The sequence below is a fragment of the Canis aureus genome, chromosome 5, assembly GCF_053574225.1.
Source record: "Canis aureus isolate CA01 chromosome 5, VMU_Caureus_v.1.0, whole genome shotgun sequence".
In the NCBI taxonomy this organism is placed as follows: domain Eukaryota; kingdom Metazoa; phylum Chordata; class Mammalia; order Carnivora; family Canidae; genus Canis; species Canis aureus.
This window is the reverse complement of record NC_135615.1, coordinates 57,952,700-57,967,750: the sequence shown is the minus strand read 5'-3', so window position 1 is coordinate 57,967,750 and position 15,051 is coordinate 57,952,700. Positions and strand designations below refer to the sequence as shown.

The following is a 15,051-nucleotide window of genomic DNA, read 5'->3' as shown; positions in this document are numbered from 1 at the left end:
CTCCGGCCGCGGTCGGCTGCGGAGCACGTGGTGGGGCGCCCGGCGGCTCCCCGGCGGCTCCCCCGGCGGCTCCCCCTGCGCCCGGAGCGCCCCGAGAGCCCCCGCACAGTGCGGCCGCCGGAGCCCCGGGTGGGTACCGAGGTCGCGCCCCCCGCCCCCGGCCCTCCAGGTGCCCCGCGTCCCCTCCCCCGGGCCGCCCCTCTCCCCCCTCTCCCGGGCGCACCCTGGGCTCCGGCCGCGCCAGGCCTCCCCCCGCGGCCCCGGGGAGCGCAGCTGCGAGCTGCGGGGCCGCTTTGTCTCCCCCCGCCCCCGCCCCCGCCCCCGCTTCCTCTCCCGGCGCGCTCGGCTCGGCCCCCCCTCCTCCCCCTCCTCCCCCTCCCCTCCCTTCCTCCTCCTCCTCCTCCTCCTCCTCCTCCTCCGCCCCGGCGGCCGGCATTCACTGGCTTCCTCCCTCGCCGGGTGTCACTCCGGCATCCGCGCCCTCCCCCCTCCCCCCTCCCCCTCCCTCCGCCCCGCCCCGCCCCTCCCCTCCCCTCCCCGCCGCTTATAGGCGGGCGCGCGGCCGCGGGGCGCACACTGCTCGCAGCCGGATAGGAGGCGGCGCGGCCCAGGCGCTGCGCACCCCGAGTCCAGCCGCCGGCGCTGCGCCCCCCGCGCCCCCCGCGCCCCCGCGCCCCCGCGCCCGTGACCCAGGCGAGGACCCGGCTGGCCGCGCGCCGCCGCCGTAAGTTCGCCCCCGCCCCGCGGACCTGTTGCCGCGGCCGCCGGGCTGTGCGCCCGGAGCTCGGGGGGTCGGGGGGGTCGGGGTCGGGGGTCCTGCCCCGGGGTCCCTCGCGGCCCGCGCAGGTCGCGCCCCCAGGCCGGAGCGCGGGGTGTGGGCACTGGAGGGCGCGGGGTGTGGGCGCGGGGGGCGCGGGGCCTGGGCACTGGGGGGCGCGCACCCGCCCGTGAGGGCGCCCTCCCCGCGGGGAATGAACGGGGCCTCGCCCGGGACCGGCGTCCGCTCCGCAGCCGCGCGTGGCCGTGGGCGCCCCCAAGGCGCGGGTCGCCGGCTGAGGCCTCGCGCCGCCTGCAGGTCCGCCCCGGGGCCGGGCGGGTCCCCGGTGTCCCGGCCGCGATGCCCGCGATGCCCGATGCCCGGGCCGTGGCCGGTCCGCAGGCGGGGAGCCGCGCCCGAGCCGGGAGCCCCGAGTGACCCCAGGTCACTGTGCAGAAGCCCCCTCGATGCTGGGGCACCGGCAGCCCTTGCCCCGTGTCCTCTGCGGACGCGGTGAAGTGTGCGTGTGCATTTGGGGGAGGCTGTCTCCCCGGCACGCAAATATTATTCCTCTGGGGGCTTAAGAAATGCCAGAGGAGGATTCCTTTTCGCCCGAAGGTGTGTTCAGGGACTGCCTAAAGGGCTCCTGCCGATATTTTGATGTCTGCATAGCTTCAAACCGGAAGGCAAGTTGTGTCCCTTGGGTCTCTAAGTTTTCCTTTCATTTTAAGCAAATATTGCCGCGAGAAGGTTGGATTTCGCCCGTGACACGCTTCTCTATCGGGGCGGTGTCCAGGATGACAGGGTAACCAGCCTCTCTTCCTCCTGGTTTTGTGGGACAACCTGCAAAGTACAGGAGCTCAGACACAGGGTGCATAGGGATGCAGATCCTGTATCCTGAGGTCTTCTTAACAAACTGTTTCAGTGTAAGCCAGGCCGCCCCCCCCCCCCCCCCCCCCCCAGTGAATGTTGTTTCACTCTGTCTGGAGTTCGATGCTCTGGGAAACATGTTCTGGGCCCCACTGTGGTTCACACTCTCTGCGGGCACTTTGGTGCTCACGTGCCCTGTGCCAGGAGCCTCATGCTTCAGTTAGAGGCGTGTCCTCTCTTAGCTTGAGACAAGGCAGCTTTGGAGAGAAGCAGCTCGGGAGGGAAGCGTTAGCTTGAAAAAGAAAGCAGAACTCATTTGGAGTGATTGAAGTTTCTAGGTAAGACATCAGAGGATGTAAAAGACCTCTTGTGAGGTTTAGGCTTAAAATCTTCCTCGAGTACCTCAGATTGAATGTATGACTTCACAGCTCTCAAGGTGGGGTGTCAGGGATGCTAATAGGTGCGCTAAGGCTTTGGAAACTTGGTGCACTCCCCTGGTGTCAGGTCGACGGTTCTGGGCCTCGTAAACACACACCGGACGGTAGAGGCCTTGTCTGAGATAAGGGGGATGCCTGGCTCCTCACCGCCCGTCTATCTGTCCTGAAGTAGCCGCAGTGGACACTGGTGTTGTCTTCTAAGGACATTGTTACTTACTTTCTTCCACTAAAGCCATGTTTACTCCTAATGAAAAGTTACATTCCCCAAATAAAAGAAAACAAGTTGCATCACCTAATGTTGTGTGGCTAGTGTGTCACGGGCCCATCTGGCACCCGCCTTTGTTGTGCGCCGTGCTGTGCCACAGCTGGTCGGGAAGTGCCGCTTGGTATCTAGCCCTTGAATTTGTGGAGAGTCACTCATTTCTGTTTATTAGCAATTACTGCAATATAGATTGAAAAGAAATAACTAAGGGAATGTTGAAGGAAACAACAAGGAGGCCCGCTTGGAAGAACTAGCTGTTCTGAGTTTGGAACAGATACTGTAACTTATACAGTTTAGCCTCTTGGCATAAACAGCTTCCTTAGGAACCCTTTGACGGGCAGGTTCTTGAAGGCTTTATTCTTTTGAAGTAACAGAAGGATAGAAAAGAAAAAAAAAAAAAAAAGCATGTGATTCAGTGTTTGAAGATGGGTGACAGGTATTTCCCAGATCCTGAACCTACAGCTGACTTACTGAGGAAAGCCAAAGACAGCATTAGATTTTGCTATGATTTTAGTAATTCGGAGGAAAGGACTTTACTTGGCAAATAAAGACGAGGGTGGCCCTAGCACAAGAGCACAAATGCGTGTGCTTTTGACTTACATAAAACAGTGTTTGCATTTTGAACCCCCCCTGCACGTGGCGGTGTTTGCAGGTCCGTGAGAATGAGCCTGGTGATGCACTCACTGTTCAATCCGAAGAGGGGGACGGATAGATCCTTTGTTCTTGCAACTGGTTTTCCAAGAATTGATATAAAGCAGGAAGAACAGAAAAACAGCAGTGATGAGTAGGCTGCTCAAAATATTCTTCCTTTTATGTGTGCAAATCCTCATTTTGGAAGCTGTCCAGAGCCAAGACACATGGGTGGTGATTGTGGCCAGAGTCTGTTCTGTGTTTTCACAAAAGCCTGCTAATCAATATATGGTAATGTTTATGTTGGTGCTGTTTGAGGGCCCTGTCCTGGTGGCGTTGTCGGCCAGAAGTTATTTGTAAGGTTTTAATAAAGATCTGATCTTGGAAGGAGTTGGCCTAAGCCTATGACCCTAATATTACGTCTCCCATGTACCGTGGTACACAGAGACACCGGCTCTTACTAAAGGAATTCTTGATGGAATTAATTAGTAGGTATTTGTTTTACACATGGCTTTATGTTGCATAGGGCATGAGAGCTGGTGCCCATGCCGGCGTTACGAGAGCTGGAAGGCTGGCATTCTAAGTGGCCTGCAGTGAATCAGCTGGACGAGGACCGGGAGCCCTGCGAGTCAGACCTCCCTCCTCTGGGGTTTTGCCGTCTTACATTCTCAAGGACTTCAGTCTCCTCAAAGTTGGCAGTCAGGTTTTCCAAGATGAACCTGCTTCCGAGCCGTGATTTTTTTTTTTTTTAAACAGTGCTCGAGCAGCTCAACAGCATTACAGGGAGATGCTTTGGCTGCTGGGTGGTGTCTGTGGCTCTGCGGGAAGGGCTGCCCATTACTGCAGGCTAACGGCAAAGCCCTGTGTTTTCTCCGGTCACAGCCATTTGTTTGCTTTGCTGTGCTGTTCTGAACGTCGAGAGCGTCCCCCGTTCAATGGCCTGTTTTGCTGTGTCTTGGTTTTAGGAGAGGAAACACAATGTCGGTCAGCGTGCACGAGAACCGCAAGTCCAGGGCCAGCTCCGGCTCCATCAACATCTACCTGTTCCACAAGTCTTCCTACGCCGACAGCGTCCTCACGCATCTGAACCTTCTGCGCCAGCAGCGCCTCTTCACTGACGTCCTCCTCCACGCGGGGAACAGGACCTTCCCCTGCCACCGGGCCGTGCTGGCCGCGTGCAGCCGCTACTTTGAGGCCATGTTCAGCGGCGGCCTGAAGGAGAGCCAGGACAGCGAGGTCAACTTCGACAACTCCATCCACCCGGAGGTCCTGGAGCTGCTCCTTGACTACGCCTACTCCTCGCGGGTCATCATCAATGAAGAAAACGCAGAGTCGCTCCTGGAAGCCGGCGACATGCTGGAGTTTCAGGACATCCGGGATGCGTGCGCCGAGTTCCTAGAAAAGAATCTGCATCCCACCAACTGCCTGGGCATGCTGCTGCTCTCCGACGCACACCAGTGCACGAAGCTCTATGAACTCTCCTGGCGAATGTGTCTCAGCAATTTCCAGACCATCAGGAAGAACGAAGATTTCCTCCAGCTGCCCCAGGACATGGTGGTGCAGCTCTTGTCCAGCGAAGAGCTGGAGACAGAAGATGAAAGGCTCGTGTACGAGTCTGCAATTAACTGGATCAGCTACGACCTGAAGAAGCGCTACTGCTACCTCCCAGAGCTGCTGCAGACGGTGAGGCTGGCCCTCCTCCCCGCCATTTACCTCATGGAGAACGTGGCCATGGAGGAACTCATTACCAAGCAGAGAAAGAGCAAGGAGATAGTGGAAGAGGCCATCAGGTGCAAACTAAAAATCCTGCAGAACGATGGCGTGGTGACCAGCCTCTGTGCCCGGCCTCGGAAAACCGGCCACGCTCTGTTCCTCTTGGGAGGGCAGACCTTCATGTGCGATAAGCTGTATCTGGTAGACCAGAAGGCCAAAGAGATCATCCCCAAGGCCGACATTCCCAGCCCAAGAAAAGAATTCAGCGCGTGTGCAATTGGCTGCAAAGTATACATCACCGGGGGCCGGGGGTCTGAGAACGGAGTCTCGAAAGACGTCTGGGTGTATGATACCCTGCACGAGGAGTGGTCCAAAGCCGCCCCCATGTTGGTGGCCAGGTTTGGCCACGGCTCTGCCGAACTGAAGCACTGCCTGTATGTGGTTGGGGGGCACACGGCCGCAACGGGCTGCCTCCCGGCCTCCCCCTCCGTCTCTCTAAAGCAAGTAGAACACTATGACCCCACGACCAACAAGTGGACCATGGTGGCCCCACTCCGAGAAGGTGTCAGCAACGCGGCGGTGGTGAGCGCCAAGCTCAAGCTGTTCGCTTTCGGAGGTACCAGCGTCAGTCATGACAAGCTCCCTAAGGTTCAGTGTTACGATCAGTGTGAGAACAGGTGGACGGTGCCCGCCACCTGCCCCCAGCCCTGGCGTTACACGGCTGCAGCTGTGCTGGGCAACCAGATCTTCATCATGGGTGGGGACACCGAGTTCTCGGCCTGCTCCGCCTACAAATTCAACAGCGAGACGTACCAGTGGACCAAGGTGGGAGACGTGACCGCAAAGCGCATGAGCTGCCACGCTGTGGCCTCCGGAAACAAACTCTACGTGGTCGGGGGATACTTTGGCATCCAGCGGTGCAAGACTCTGGACTGCTACGACCCCACGTTAGATGTGTGGAACAGCATAACCACGGTCCCGTACTCGCTGATCCCCACTGCGTTCGTCAGCACCTGGAAGCACCTGCCTTCCTAAGCGCGGCGCCCTTCGGGGGATGAGCGTGAGGTAAGGAGTGGTCCCGGGTGAGTATGCGGGGAATTGAGCGGCGCGAGTCCCTCCAAGAGTGAGAGTGACCGGTGCAGAGGTAGTCCCCGAACTATTCAAGTCAAACACCCTGCTCCCCAGAATGGAAAGCACCGGGGTCGACCGCAGCTGCCCGGCCCTGCCCCTAACTGGAGCCGGGGGTCCCAGCCTTGGCTGAGCCCCCGCGTCTCCCAACCAGCATCTCAAAACTGCCCGTCCCAGAGGTGGGATCTGGGACGGGCATCGCCAGGGGGTTCTCTCATGATGCTGTTGTGCGGCCCAGTTGGGAGCCCCTGCCTTGTGCCTTAGGTTAATAATGCCAGCCAGGCTCTGCTGGGCCTCCCTGCACACCTGGGGCCGGGGGCTCCGTGGGTCACTTCGTCTGATCCTGACAACAGCCTTGCGAGATACTATTCCTAGAGCACTGTAGGGATGGGAACAACCGGTGCACAGAGGTTGAGCGACTTGCCCAAAGTCCTAGAGCTTCGTAGGTGGAGGAGCGGGTCGAGAAACCAACCCGGGGGCTCAGGCTCCAGAGTGGAAGCGCTTGAGCGTTTGCTGAACTGCTTCTTAACAAACTTGAGCTTCCTACAGGTTATCACCCCAGGAGATATTGGTTGATACTCAAATTTCGATTCCTCAATGCTTTCTGGAATGAAGGAGGGTGTAAGAACCGGAATGCTTAAGTTTTTTTCCTAGTTTGTTTTCTCTCCAATTATTTATCGCTTATTTAAAAATTTTTTCCTCAACAAAAAAAATAGCCCCCTTTAGGGCATTTATTAACTTCAGAAGGAAACCGGGGTCTCTGCTCGTAAAAGGTTACACCTGCGTTGTTTAAATTTGTCTGATGCGTGGACACACTGAGCCATCCAGACTGCCTTACACTGCAGCCTTTCAGAGTTAATCAGACAGGCTGACCCTTTTGTCAGGGCGAACAAAAGTCGTCTTTCTGTGTCATATATCTGAGTCCATAATGGTCGTCTTGTGTGCTTAAGAGTATATAATACTCTTGGCTCAAATAATTAATAGGCCGACGCAGTTCAGTGTTCGCGAAGCTAATGGCCGCTTTGCTGCCGTTAAGCATCCTTGCTCTTGGCCCCAGGAAGCACTTAAGCATGTCTTGAGGGCAGCACGAGCACGTGGAACGTGTTGATTGGCTTTGGTAATTCGCGGGCTTGTTATTAATAATAAGAGAATAAAGTTAAAACTCTGCTTTGGAGGAAGCACAACGAAAACTAACCCATTGCCTGGGAAGCTTTGGCTCTGTGATCCGAGTATGTGTCACACTTTTCTTTTTTCTGCCTTTTTTTTTTTTTAAGACTTATTTATTTATTTATGATAGACATAGAGAGAGAGACAGAGACACAGGCAGAGGGAGAGGCAGGCTCCATGCAGGGAGCTGGATGCAGGACTCGATCCCGGGACTCCAGGATCACGCCCTGGGCTGAAGGTGGCGCTAAACCGCTGAGCCACCCGGGGATTCCCTGTGTCACACTTTTTCAAGAGGACTTTCAGAGGGGAAAACGGAAATCTAGGGATCTTTGTGAGCTGAGCAAAGAGGGATTTCGACTCATTGGTCTTTCCTTTCCACCTTTCTTATAGCTCATTTTCGAACATCACTAAAATTGGCCTCATTTTGACAATGAATCTTTGTTTTTGTTTTTGTTTTTTCCATTGGTTCAGTTGTCTCCTCCAGCCTGTTAGAGTTAGCACAGCTTGCTAATAGGATGTAACCTTGGAATGAAACTCCTTCAGAGGAGCTGGAACAGTCAGAAACCTCCTGTGGGGAGTGACTGTGCTGACGGCGTCCCACACCAAACTGGTTTTTGCAGCCTTGCTGGCATCTCAGTAATCCTGAGTAAACAAATGCTCTGAACGTGGTTATTTCATCTGCGATATGAGTGCATGACTCACCTCTAAAGCAGGTTTAAAGAACCTTCTGGGCAAAAGCATCAATTAAAAGCACACTGAGTTCGGTGTTAGCCCAGAACTGACTATATTTGCAGAGGAGAGCCAAGCCCTTGGCGCGATGGTGGCCGTGGACAGGCTGGCATCTTTGGACTGAAGGAAGGAAGGAAGGAGGAAGGAAGCCGAGGCAGGGAAAGACCACGGTGCATCCCGGTCTGGGTTCCCGGGGTGCCGTCTGGAACCCTCTGGACTCAGACCCCTCCTTTGTCCCGTGACTGTGCTGCACTAGGGCTTCTGCAAGCTCTGTCCCCACTCAGGCCCGGGCTCATTGATAAATGAGGGAAGAAAAGGGGAGAGAACACGCTGCCCAGCATCTGGCCCATGTTAAGTGTTCGACACTCTTAGGTTTCTTCCCTTCTTCAGCTGAGACCTCGGCCTGCCACGGAATTAGCTTCGCGTGTGGTGGGGAAGTGCGGTTCCTCTGACTGCCACCCACTTGTTACCTCTAGTCTTCGTTTTTTTTAGTGCCTCCCCACGCAGCCCAGGGGATGTTGTCTGGTGCTCGAATTCGCCCCATCCTGGCTATTTGATCCTAATCACATACTTCTGGGCCCTGGGAACCGAGCAGATCAAGTGTTAGGTCGTAGGTGCAGCAGCCCCAGCCCCGGTGCCGCCCGTCGGAGTCCAGCCCCGAACAGGGCAGTTTGACAGGGTCGCATTGGCCTCTTTAAGGGCGGTGTGGGCCTCATCAAAGCCACCCTTGCGGTCTCCCATAGGGAGAATGTTGGTGTAAATTTCTGAAGTTTTCTACACACAATATAGTGTTAAAACACTTAAGCTGGATAGGGTGACTTAAAAGAGGTGCTGTGCAGGTTTCAGCCGTAAGCTGCAGAGACTTCCGGAACGTCTCTTTGATCTCAGACGTGGGTGCTAACCGAATTAATACGTGTTAACAAGAGGTTTCCCTGGGTCTAAAAGCTCATTCACCAGGAGGGATTTTAACTGTCTCCTGCTGCTGTGTCGGTGGGAAGGACAAGAAGGAAATCACTCTTGAGGACGCTCCCATTTTTGTGGTGCCGTGTGGCCCCAACCTGACGGCCCTCGGATTTCCCTGTGCTCTGCCTCTTCCCTTTTTTTAGAGTCCCCCCCCCTCCGTTGGAGGATGCACTGCTGTGAACGCTGATACTGTTCCAGTTATCAAACGCGTCCTCTGGCCTGCTGGTGAGCCCTAGGTGCCCGAGGCGGGGCTGGGGGCGGACACAGGCCTGAGGAATGCCTCCGGAGCCTTGAGTCGCCGTCAGGAAGCTGCCAAAGGAACCAACTAATGAAATGAATCCGACTCTGAACACACAAAAGGGAGGAGAACTGCGAGTGACCGGCGGCCCCTCCTGAACGCCCTTTGTCTGCACTCGCAGCGGCGCCGGGCTGGGGGCCTGCGCGGGGCCTGGACGGGGTCTGTGGGCGGCTGGTGCGTGAGTGGGGGGCGGAGGCGGCTGCACTTACCCGTGGAAAATCAGGTCCACGGGATGGGCAGGGGCCGCGTGGGGAAGCTGGTCCCACGCAACGCGCAGGCCTGTGGCTCCACTTGATGCTCGTGCTCGCTTGACGGCGGTGGATCCCGCAGGTTGGCAGTCGTGCCTTGGCCGGCACGTCCCGAGTGTGGACAGGCTTCAGCCGTGGGCTGGGGCGGCCTGTGGTGTCGCTGGAAGGGAGCGAGATGGACTTGTGGCACTTGGACAGCAGAGATGTGCTTCGGTGGGCGGGTTACTGTGCCTTGTACAAGTGGGGGATCTGCACTCGGAGCCCTTTGCGGGGTGGCCAAGGGGGGCCTGCCCCTCAGGGGGCTGCACGGTGCTCTGCTCAGCCACAGACGAAGCAGGGGTGTTGGAAGCAGAAGCTGGCACCTCGGAGCCGCACCGTTGGCACACTTGTGCTCTGGCGCGGAGCAGAGACGGGCCGGTCCTCCCGGGGCCACGCTCGTGTGTGCACGCGGCTCGGGGACGCACCCGGTCTGTGCACGCTTGCTCGTGAACCTGTAGTCTGGGCTTGCACGAGCCAGTTGGCCAGCTCTGTCCTGATTGTCATGGTCTCTTTCCCTTTGGTGTCCAGGGTCCTAACGAGACTCTGTCTCTCCCCCTCCATTCTAGGTTGTTCCGTCGCTCGGTGAGACAGAAGGAGATTTGTACTTTGGAGACGCCAAAGGTAATGAAGAAAGAAGGAGGAGGAGGAGGAGGAGGAGGAGGAGGAGTTGCTCCAGGACCCCAGAGCAACACCCCCACCTGTACATTCCCTGGCTGGATGTGGGGGGCGGGGCTCGCCAGGAGCCGCCGTTAACATGAACGAGTGAACCTGTGATCTAGTCCTTGTCCTGTAATTGTGGATTAATGTCCGCGTTAATCGGCCCCTCACGGGCGGAGGAAAGCCGGGCCTTTCCCTTGCTGTACTATATTCAGCTTTTGATTTCCATGGGCTCCACCATTTATGTGTAAAATTTGCAACGGTTGTCACCTCTCCGAGGAGCGAGCCCGAGCCTCCTGCCAGCTGCTGTCGCCCGGTGAGGCCCGGCTGCGGGCCCAGACGGAGGCCTGGCGCCCCGAGGCTCCGAACAACGCCGACGTTCGCGCATAGGTGTTCTTTCTCTATTTATAAGTGACTTTAAACTCTCCCTCGGCTGTTAAGAAACTTGTTATAGATTTAGCTATTTATTGTCCGACGCCTGCATGCTGAAACAATGCTTACGATTGTCTTCGCGTGTACGGGAGCGTGTGAATGGTTGTATGTTTTGCACAATTTCGTGGCTGTTGTGAAGTGCTTTGCTGCACGAAAATGAGAACTCGGGAGTTAAAATTTGGAGTTTAACTGGAGGGTGGGTTGGGACGGGGGGGTGGGTTGTAGATGTCAAGACAGGGAAGGAGTATAAGTCGGAAACGAATGACATCGTAGACGTAGAGAAAGCATGAAGGACACTTTTTAAAGACTCACGGACTTCTAACTAATGGGGTTTCATGGGCTCTGGTCATGCTGATGGCTCATGGGGTGGGGCACGTCTTCAGTTGACCGTGTTCCTTCCCATCTGATTCACCTACTTCCATCTCAGCTACTGAAATTTAGGAAGGACCAAGTCGCTCTGCAGTTTTTTTTTCCCCTTTGTGTAAAAATCCTAAAATCCTGGAAAATTCTATGGACTAGTTCTGTATATAGGGCACAGGTAAAGGCATTGTCCAAAGTTTATTTATTTATTTATTACCCCGTGAGAATGCTTTGCCAAACCCACAGTTCAACAGGAAAAAGCTGAGCTGCCACAGACGTACATTAACTCCCTCGCCAGATCGGTTGGCCCTGGACTCATCGTTCCCTCTTCTTGATGTGCGATCCAGCAAGCGGTAGAAGTTTTCCGAGGCCACGTTCACGTTGGTACAATGTACACTTGCGTGCTCACCCTTGGGTAAGTCTCTAGAACAGAACTCTTCGGTGCACAAGAGTGACGCGTTTGGCCAGGTGAACACCGAAGAATGGCGAGCCGGTGGCCCCTGGTGAGGGGTTTCCCGGGACGGACGGTCGGGGACCTGTTGTGAATACATTCTTTGCTAGTTCGTGTGCTTGTTTACTAACTCGTGCCGTGGTAGGTATTAGTGCTAGACCCAGCTTGGTGCTTGCCCAGAGGTGCCTGGGGAACACCGGAGTTTGCAACTCGCACCGCTTTCGTCGATGTTTCTCACGTTGCTGTAGTTTTAGAAAATAGGGCTTTAGACTGATGATAACCTTCTACATCGTGAGTGTGTTTGCATTGTCTAGTGACCGATGAATCCTTAACATTTCTCTTTACCTGGACACTTCAGACTAACTGCACATGTCCGTTCGTGCCATGAATAAGTGGGCTACAGTTGGACCAGAATAAATGAGCCCTTGGAATGAAAGCGCCACAATACTCTTCCAGCAGTCAGTTCCCCGCTCCTGGATGTGTTCTAAGCAATGCAGATGTCCGATTGTGCCCTGGCGGCGGCGCGGCGGCGGCGGCGTCACATTGTGGCAGCCACGGCGCTCTAGTTTATGATGCAAATCTGCCGAGATGTGTGTGTCGCTGCGTGACTTCTGAAAGCAGGATGAATTTTCTGCAGCTGTTTCAAAGTTGTGGCGTGTCCTTGAATCCTGTATTAATTACTGTGTGCGAGCCGGAGGGAGCCGTGGCCGGGGTGGGCCTCCAGCCTGCAGGGAACTTTCTGGACTCCCGCTCTTTGAATTGATGTAGGCATTTGGGCTCGCTACTTGACCATTCTCACCCTGTGAAACGTCCCCCACTTTGAAGCAAATACGATTCACGGCGCAGCGCGCACAAAAACCTTGGCGTAAGACGGAGAAGGTTCTTCTTATTCTGTGGACTGGTTGCTGTGGAAACCGATAACAAAGGGCAGCCTTCCACTTCTGGTATAATTGTGTAGCCCCCTTTTCTCTGGGCTTGACACCTGTCTGAATAAGAGTGATTAGAGCTGAATAATATCCCTCGCTTGGCTATTGAATATGTGGTTCACGTACAGAACTCTGTGTAAGTTGAAGTGTTCATGTTCATGTGTGCTTGTCTGCTACTACGTTTTTGAAGTTTTGTAAAACTGTTGTTTTTTTTTTTTTTCACAATGTGAAACTGAAGGTCAAATAAATTATTAGAGATTTTCTCTTCATTGTGTGTGTGAGTCTTTATTTTAACGCCACATGATTTAATCTACTGGAAACGTGTGCCTCTTGCAGTTTGATGAAAGTGAGGATCGTTTCACACGACGTGTTTCTTTCACTGTCCAGGCATGTCCATTCAGGAAAGCAGTTTTGCGTGTTGAGCTATTAAGATTTTTGGCCTTGTAGGATATTTCTTTCTTTCTTTCTTTTTTTTTTTTTTTTGTAAGATATTTCTTGCGACAGTGCAAAACACCTCCATTCTGGGTTATTCCTAGCGTAGGATATAAAAAGCCACGTACCAGGTGACGATGAGACAGCGCGGGGACTAGATGGAGGGAATAGTTCTTAGAGTCCTCCTGCGGGTTATATTTTGACAGGAAAGCTGTAAGAGGAGGAGCTGGAGTTTAGTCCCCTTTTCATCGGACGTGCCTTAGAAGTCATCAAACTAAGTAGAGATACGTGCATATTATTTCCCTGTAACGGCACAGGAAACCGCACGTGGAGCCCCTTGATGCACTTAGCTCCTGGTTGGAAGCCACCCGGAGGCTCTGTGTAAACACATGATCCTTACGCCTCAGCCTCGGCCTTGGCCTCGGCCTCGTTTCCTGTCACAGTAAGTTGCCCCTTTATCACTGGGGTTGGGCCCCCTGCTGTTTTAATGTGCAGAGCAACGCGAGGCATAATCCTTTCTGGTTTTGCTTCTTTTTAAAGAGTTTTATTTATTAGAGAACACGAGTAGGGGCAGAGGGAGAGGGAGAAGCAGACCCCCTCTTCCCGCCCCCGAGCACGGAGCCTGACGTGGGGCTCGATCCCAGGACCCGGGATCGTGACCCCGGCCAAAGGCAGATGTTTAACCGACTGAGCCACCTAGGCGCCCTGGCATAATCTTTTTTGGATGGAAAATAAATGCTACCTAATTAGAGCTCTAGGAGCCCACAAGTACGCAGGATGCAATTACAGCCCTTGGACTTTGCCCAAGATGCCGGAGCAGATGCCTCAGGTTTCACAGGAGGGGCGTCCAGTTCCACGCTGGGGAGCCTGGTCTAGGGCCAAGCCCAAGGGCACAGTGCTGACGACCACACAAACCCTGCTGCTGACACCGGACACGCCATCCGAAAGGGAAGACGGGGCAGTTAGCAGCTAGGAGTTGACACGTGGGGCTTGGACGTTCAGCAAAAGCCTAGATGTTAATCTTCGGAGGCGTTGAGAGCGATTCCTAGAGAGATGGCTGCGTTACCTGTCATCCCCTGCGGTTCCTTTACCATCTCCGTGGGGATGTGTAGACAGGTTGCAGCAAAGAAGAGACTCCGGATCTTTAATTTGGAAATTTCATTTCACCCGGACATCAGATGGATCGGCTTGGAAGACCCTGGGTGGCAGCGAGGTCGGGTAGGCCAGGGGATGAAGCCGTTGGGTCCAGGGCTGGAAGGCTGGGTTGCGGGGCTGCTCCGGCGTGGCCGTCCTGGGCACGGGCTTCGGTTCTCGCGCCCCAGGGGGGCGGCTGTAGCTCAAGGCCCCACATGGGCTTCCCAGTCAGTGGCAACTGGCGGGAGTCCGTGCCCGACGATGCTCTTCCCTTTTCTTGAGACAGTAAGTTTCCCCGAAAGACCCCCCTGGGAGATTTACACCCGCTTCTTGACCACAAGCAGGTCACGTGGGCTTCCAAAGAAACCAGGGGGGGCTGAGAAAGGTGATTTTGTGGGTAAGGATGAAAGGAAGGGTAGGTGGTTGGCAACTGCACAGCATCCGTTCTGGTGAATAATCAAAGGGTCACTTCATCTTTAAAAAATCTTAAAAGATTTTATTTATGTATTTATGTGGCAGAGAGAAAGAGGGAGAGCATGAACAGGGGGACAGCCAAGGGAGAAGCAGGCTCCCTGCTGGGCAGGGAGCCCGACGCAGGACTTGATCCCGGGACCCTGGGGTCACGCCCTGGGCCGAAGGCAGATGCTCAACCATGGAGCCCCCCAGAGGCCCCCAAGGGTCCCTTTATTATTTAAAAAAATTTTTTTTTAATGAAGCAGACCTTTTTTTTTAAGATTTATTTATTTATTTATTTATTTATTTATTTATTTATTTATTTGTAATAGACATATAGAGAGAGAGAGAGGCAGAGACACAGGGGGAGGGTGAAGAAGGTTCCATGCAGGGATCCCGATGCGGGACTCGATCCCGGGACTCCAGGATCACGCCCTGGGCCAAAGGCAGGCGCCAAACCGCTGAGCCACCCAGGGATCCCCCCAAGGGTCCCTTTAAACCACAGTCCCATCGATGGAGTGTTACGCTGTGCTTGGCCAACGCTAAGGACGTGCTTAGCGTTTCTTAGTCCTCACAGCCAGTGTGGGGAATGCGGAGCTTTCTCAACATCTCTGAGCCTCAGCTCCTCTACTTACAAAATAAGGGTTCGTACTCGCTAAGAGGACTATTCAATAACCCCATGAATCCAGGAGAAGGCACTGAGGTCTGGGCCTCGCTTACAGCAGCCTCCCAGTGGCTTGCGCCATCATTAGCCAGCACCACTGGGAGACCTACATCTGCTGACTCTGGACATGAGTGTGTGTTCCCTGCACGGGGTCGTGGTAAAGGTCCGCGTGCCCATTGCCTGGCTCCGTCCCCACAGCAGCCCTGCGAGGAGGCACTATTAGCACCTGCACCTTATAGCTGAAGAAACAGGTTTGGAGAGATTATCTAACTTGCCCAAGGGAGTGGCGGGGCCTGGGTTT

The 15,051-nt window shown here is 55.0% G+C and overlaps 1 protein-coding gene across 1 annotated transcript; it reads left to right on the top strand.

Moving 5' to 3' along the window:
- The first annotated feature begins 572 nt into the window (after positions 1-572).
- Positions 573-12,336, top strand: ENC1 (ectodermal-neural cortex 1). The gene is made up of 3 exons (XM_077898184.1): positions 573-724; positions 3,922-5,734; positions 9,808-12,336. Exon 2 carries the CDS (start codon positions 3,935-3,937, stop codon positions 5,702-5,704), a length of 1,770 nt encoding a protein of 589 aa, XP_077754310.1. The 5' UTR covers positions 573-724; positions 3,922-3,934; the 3' UTR covers positions 5,705-5,734; positions 9,808-12,336.
- The last annotated feature ends 2,715 nt before the right edge of the window (positions 12,337-15,051 follow it).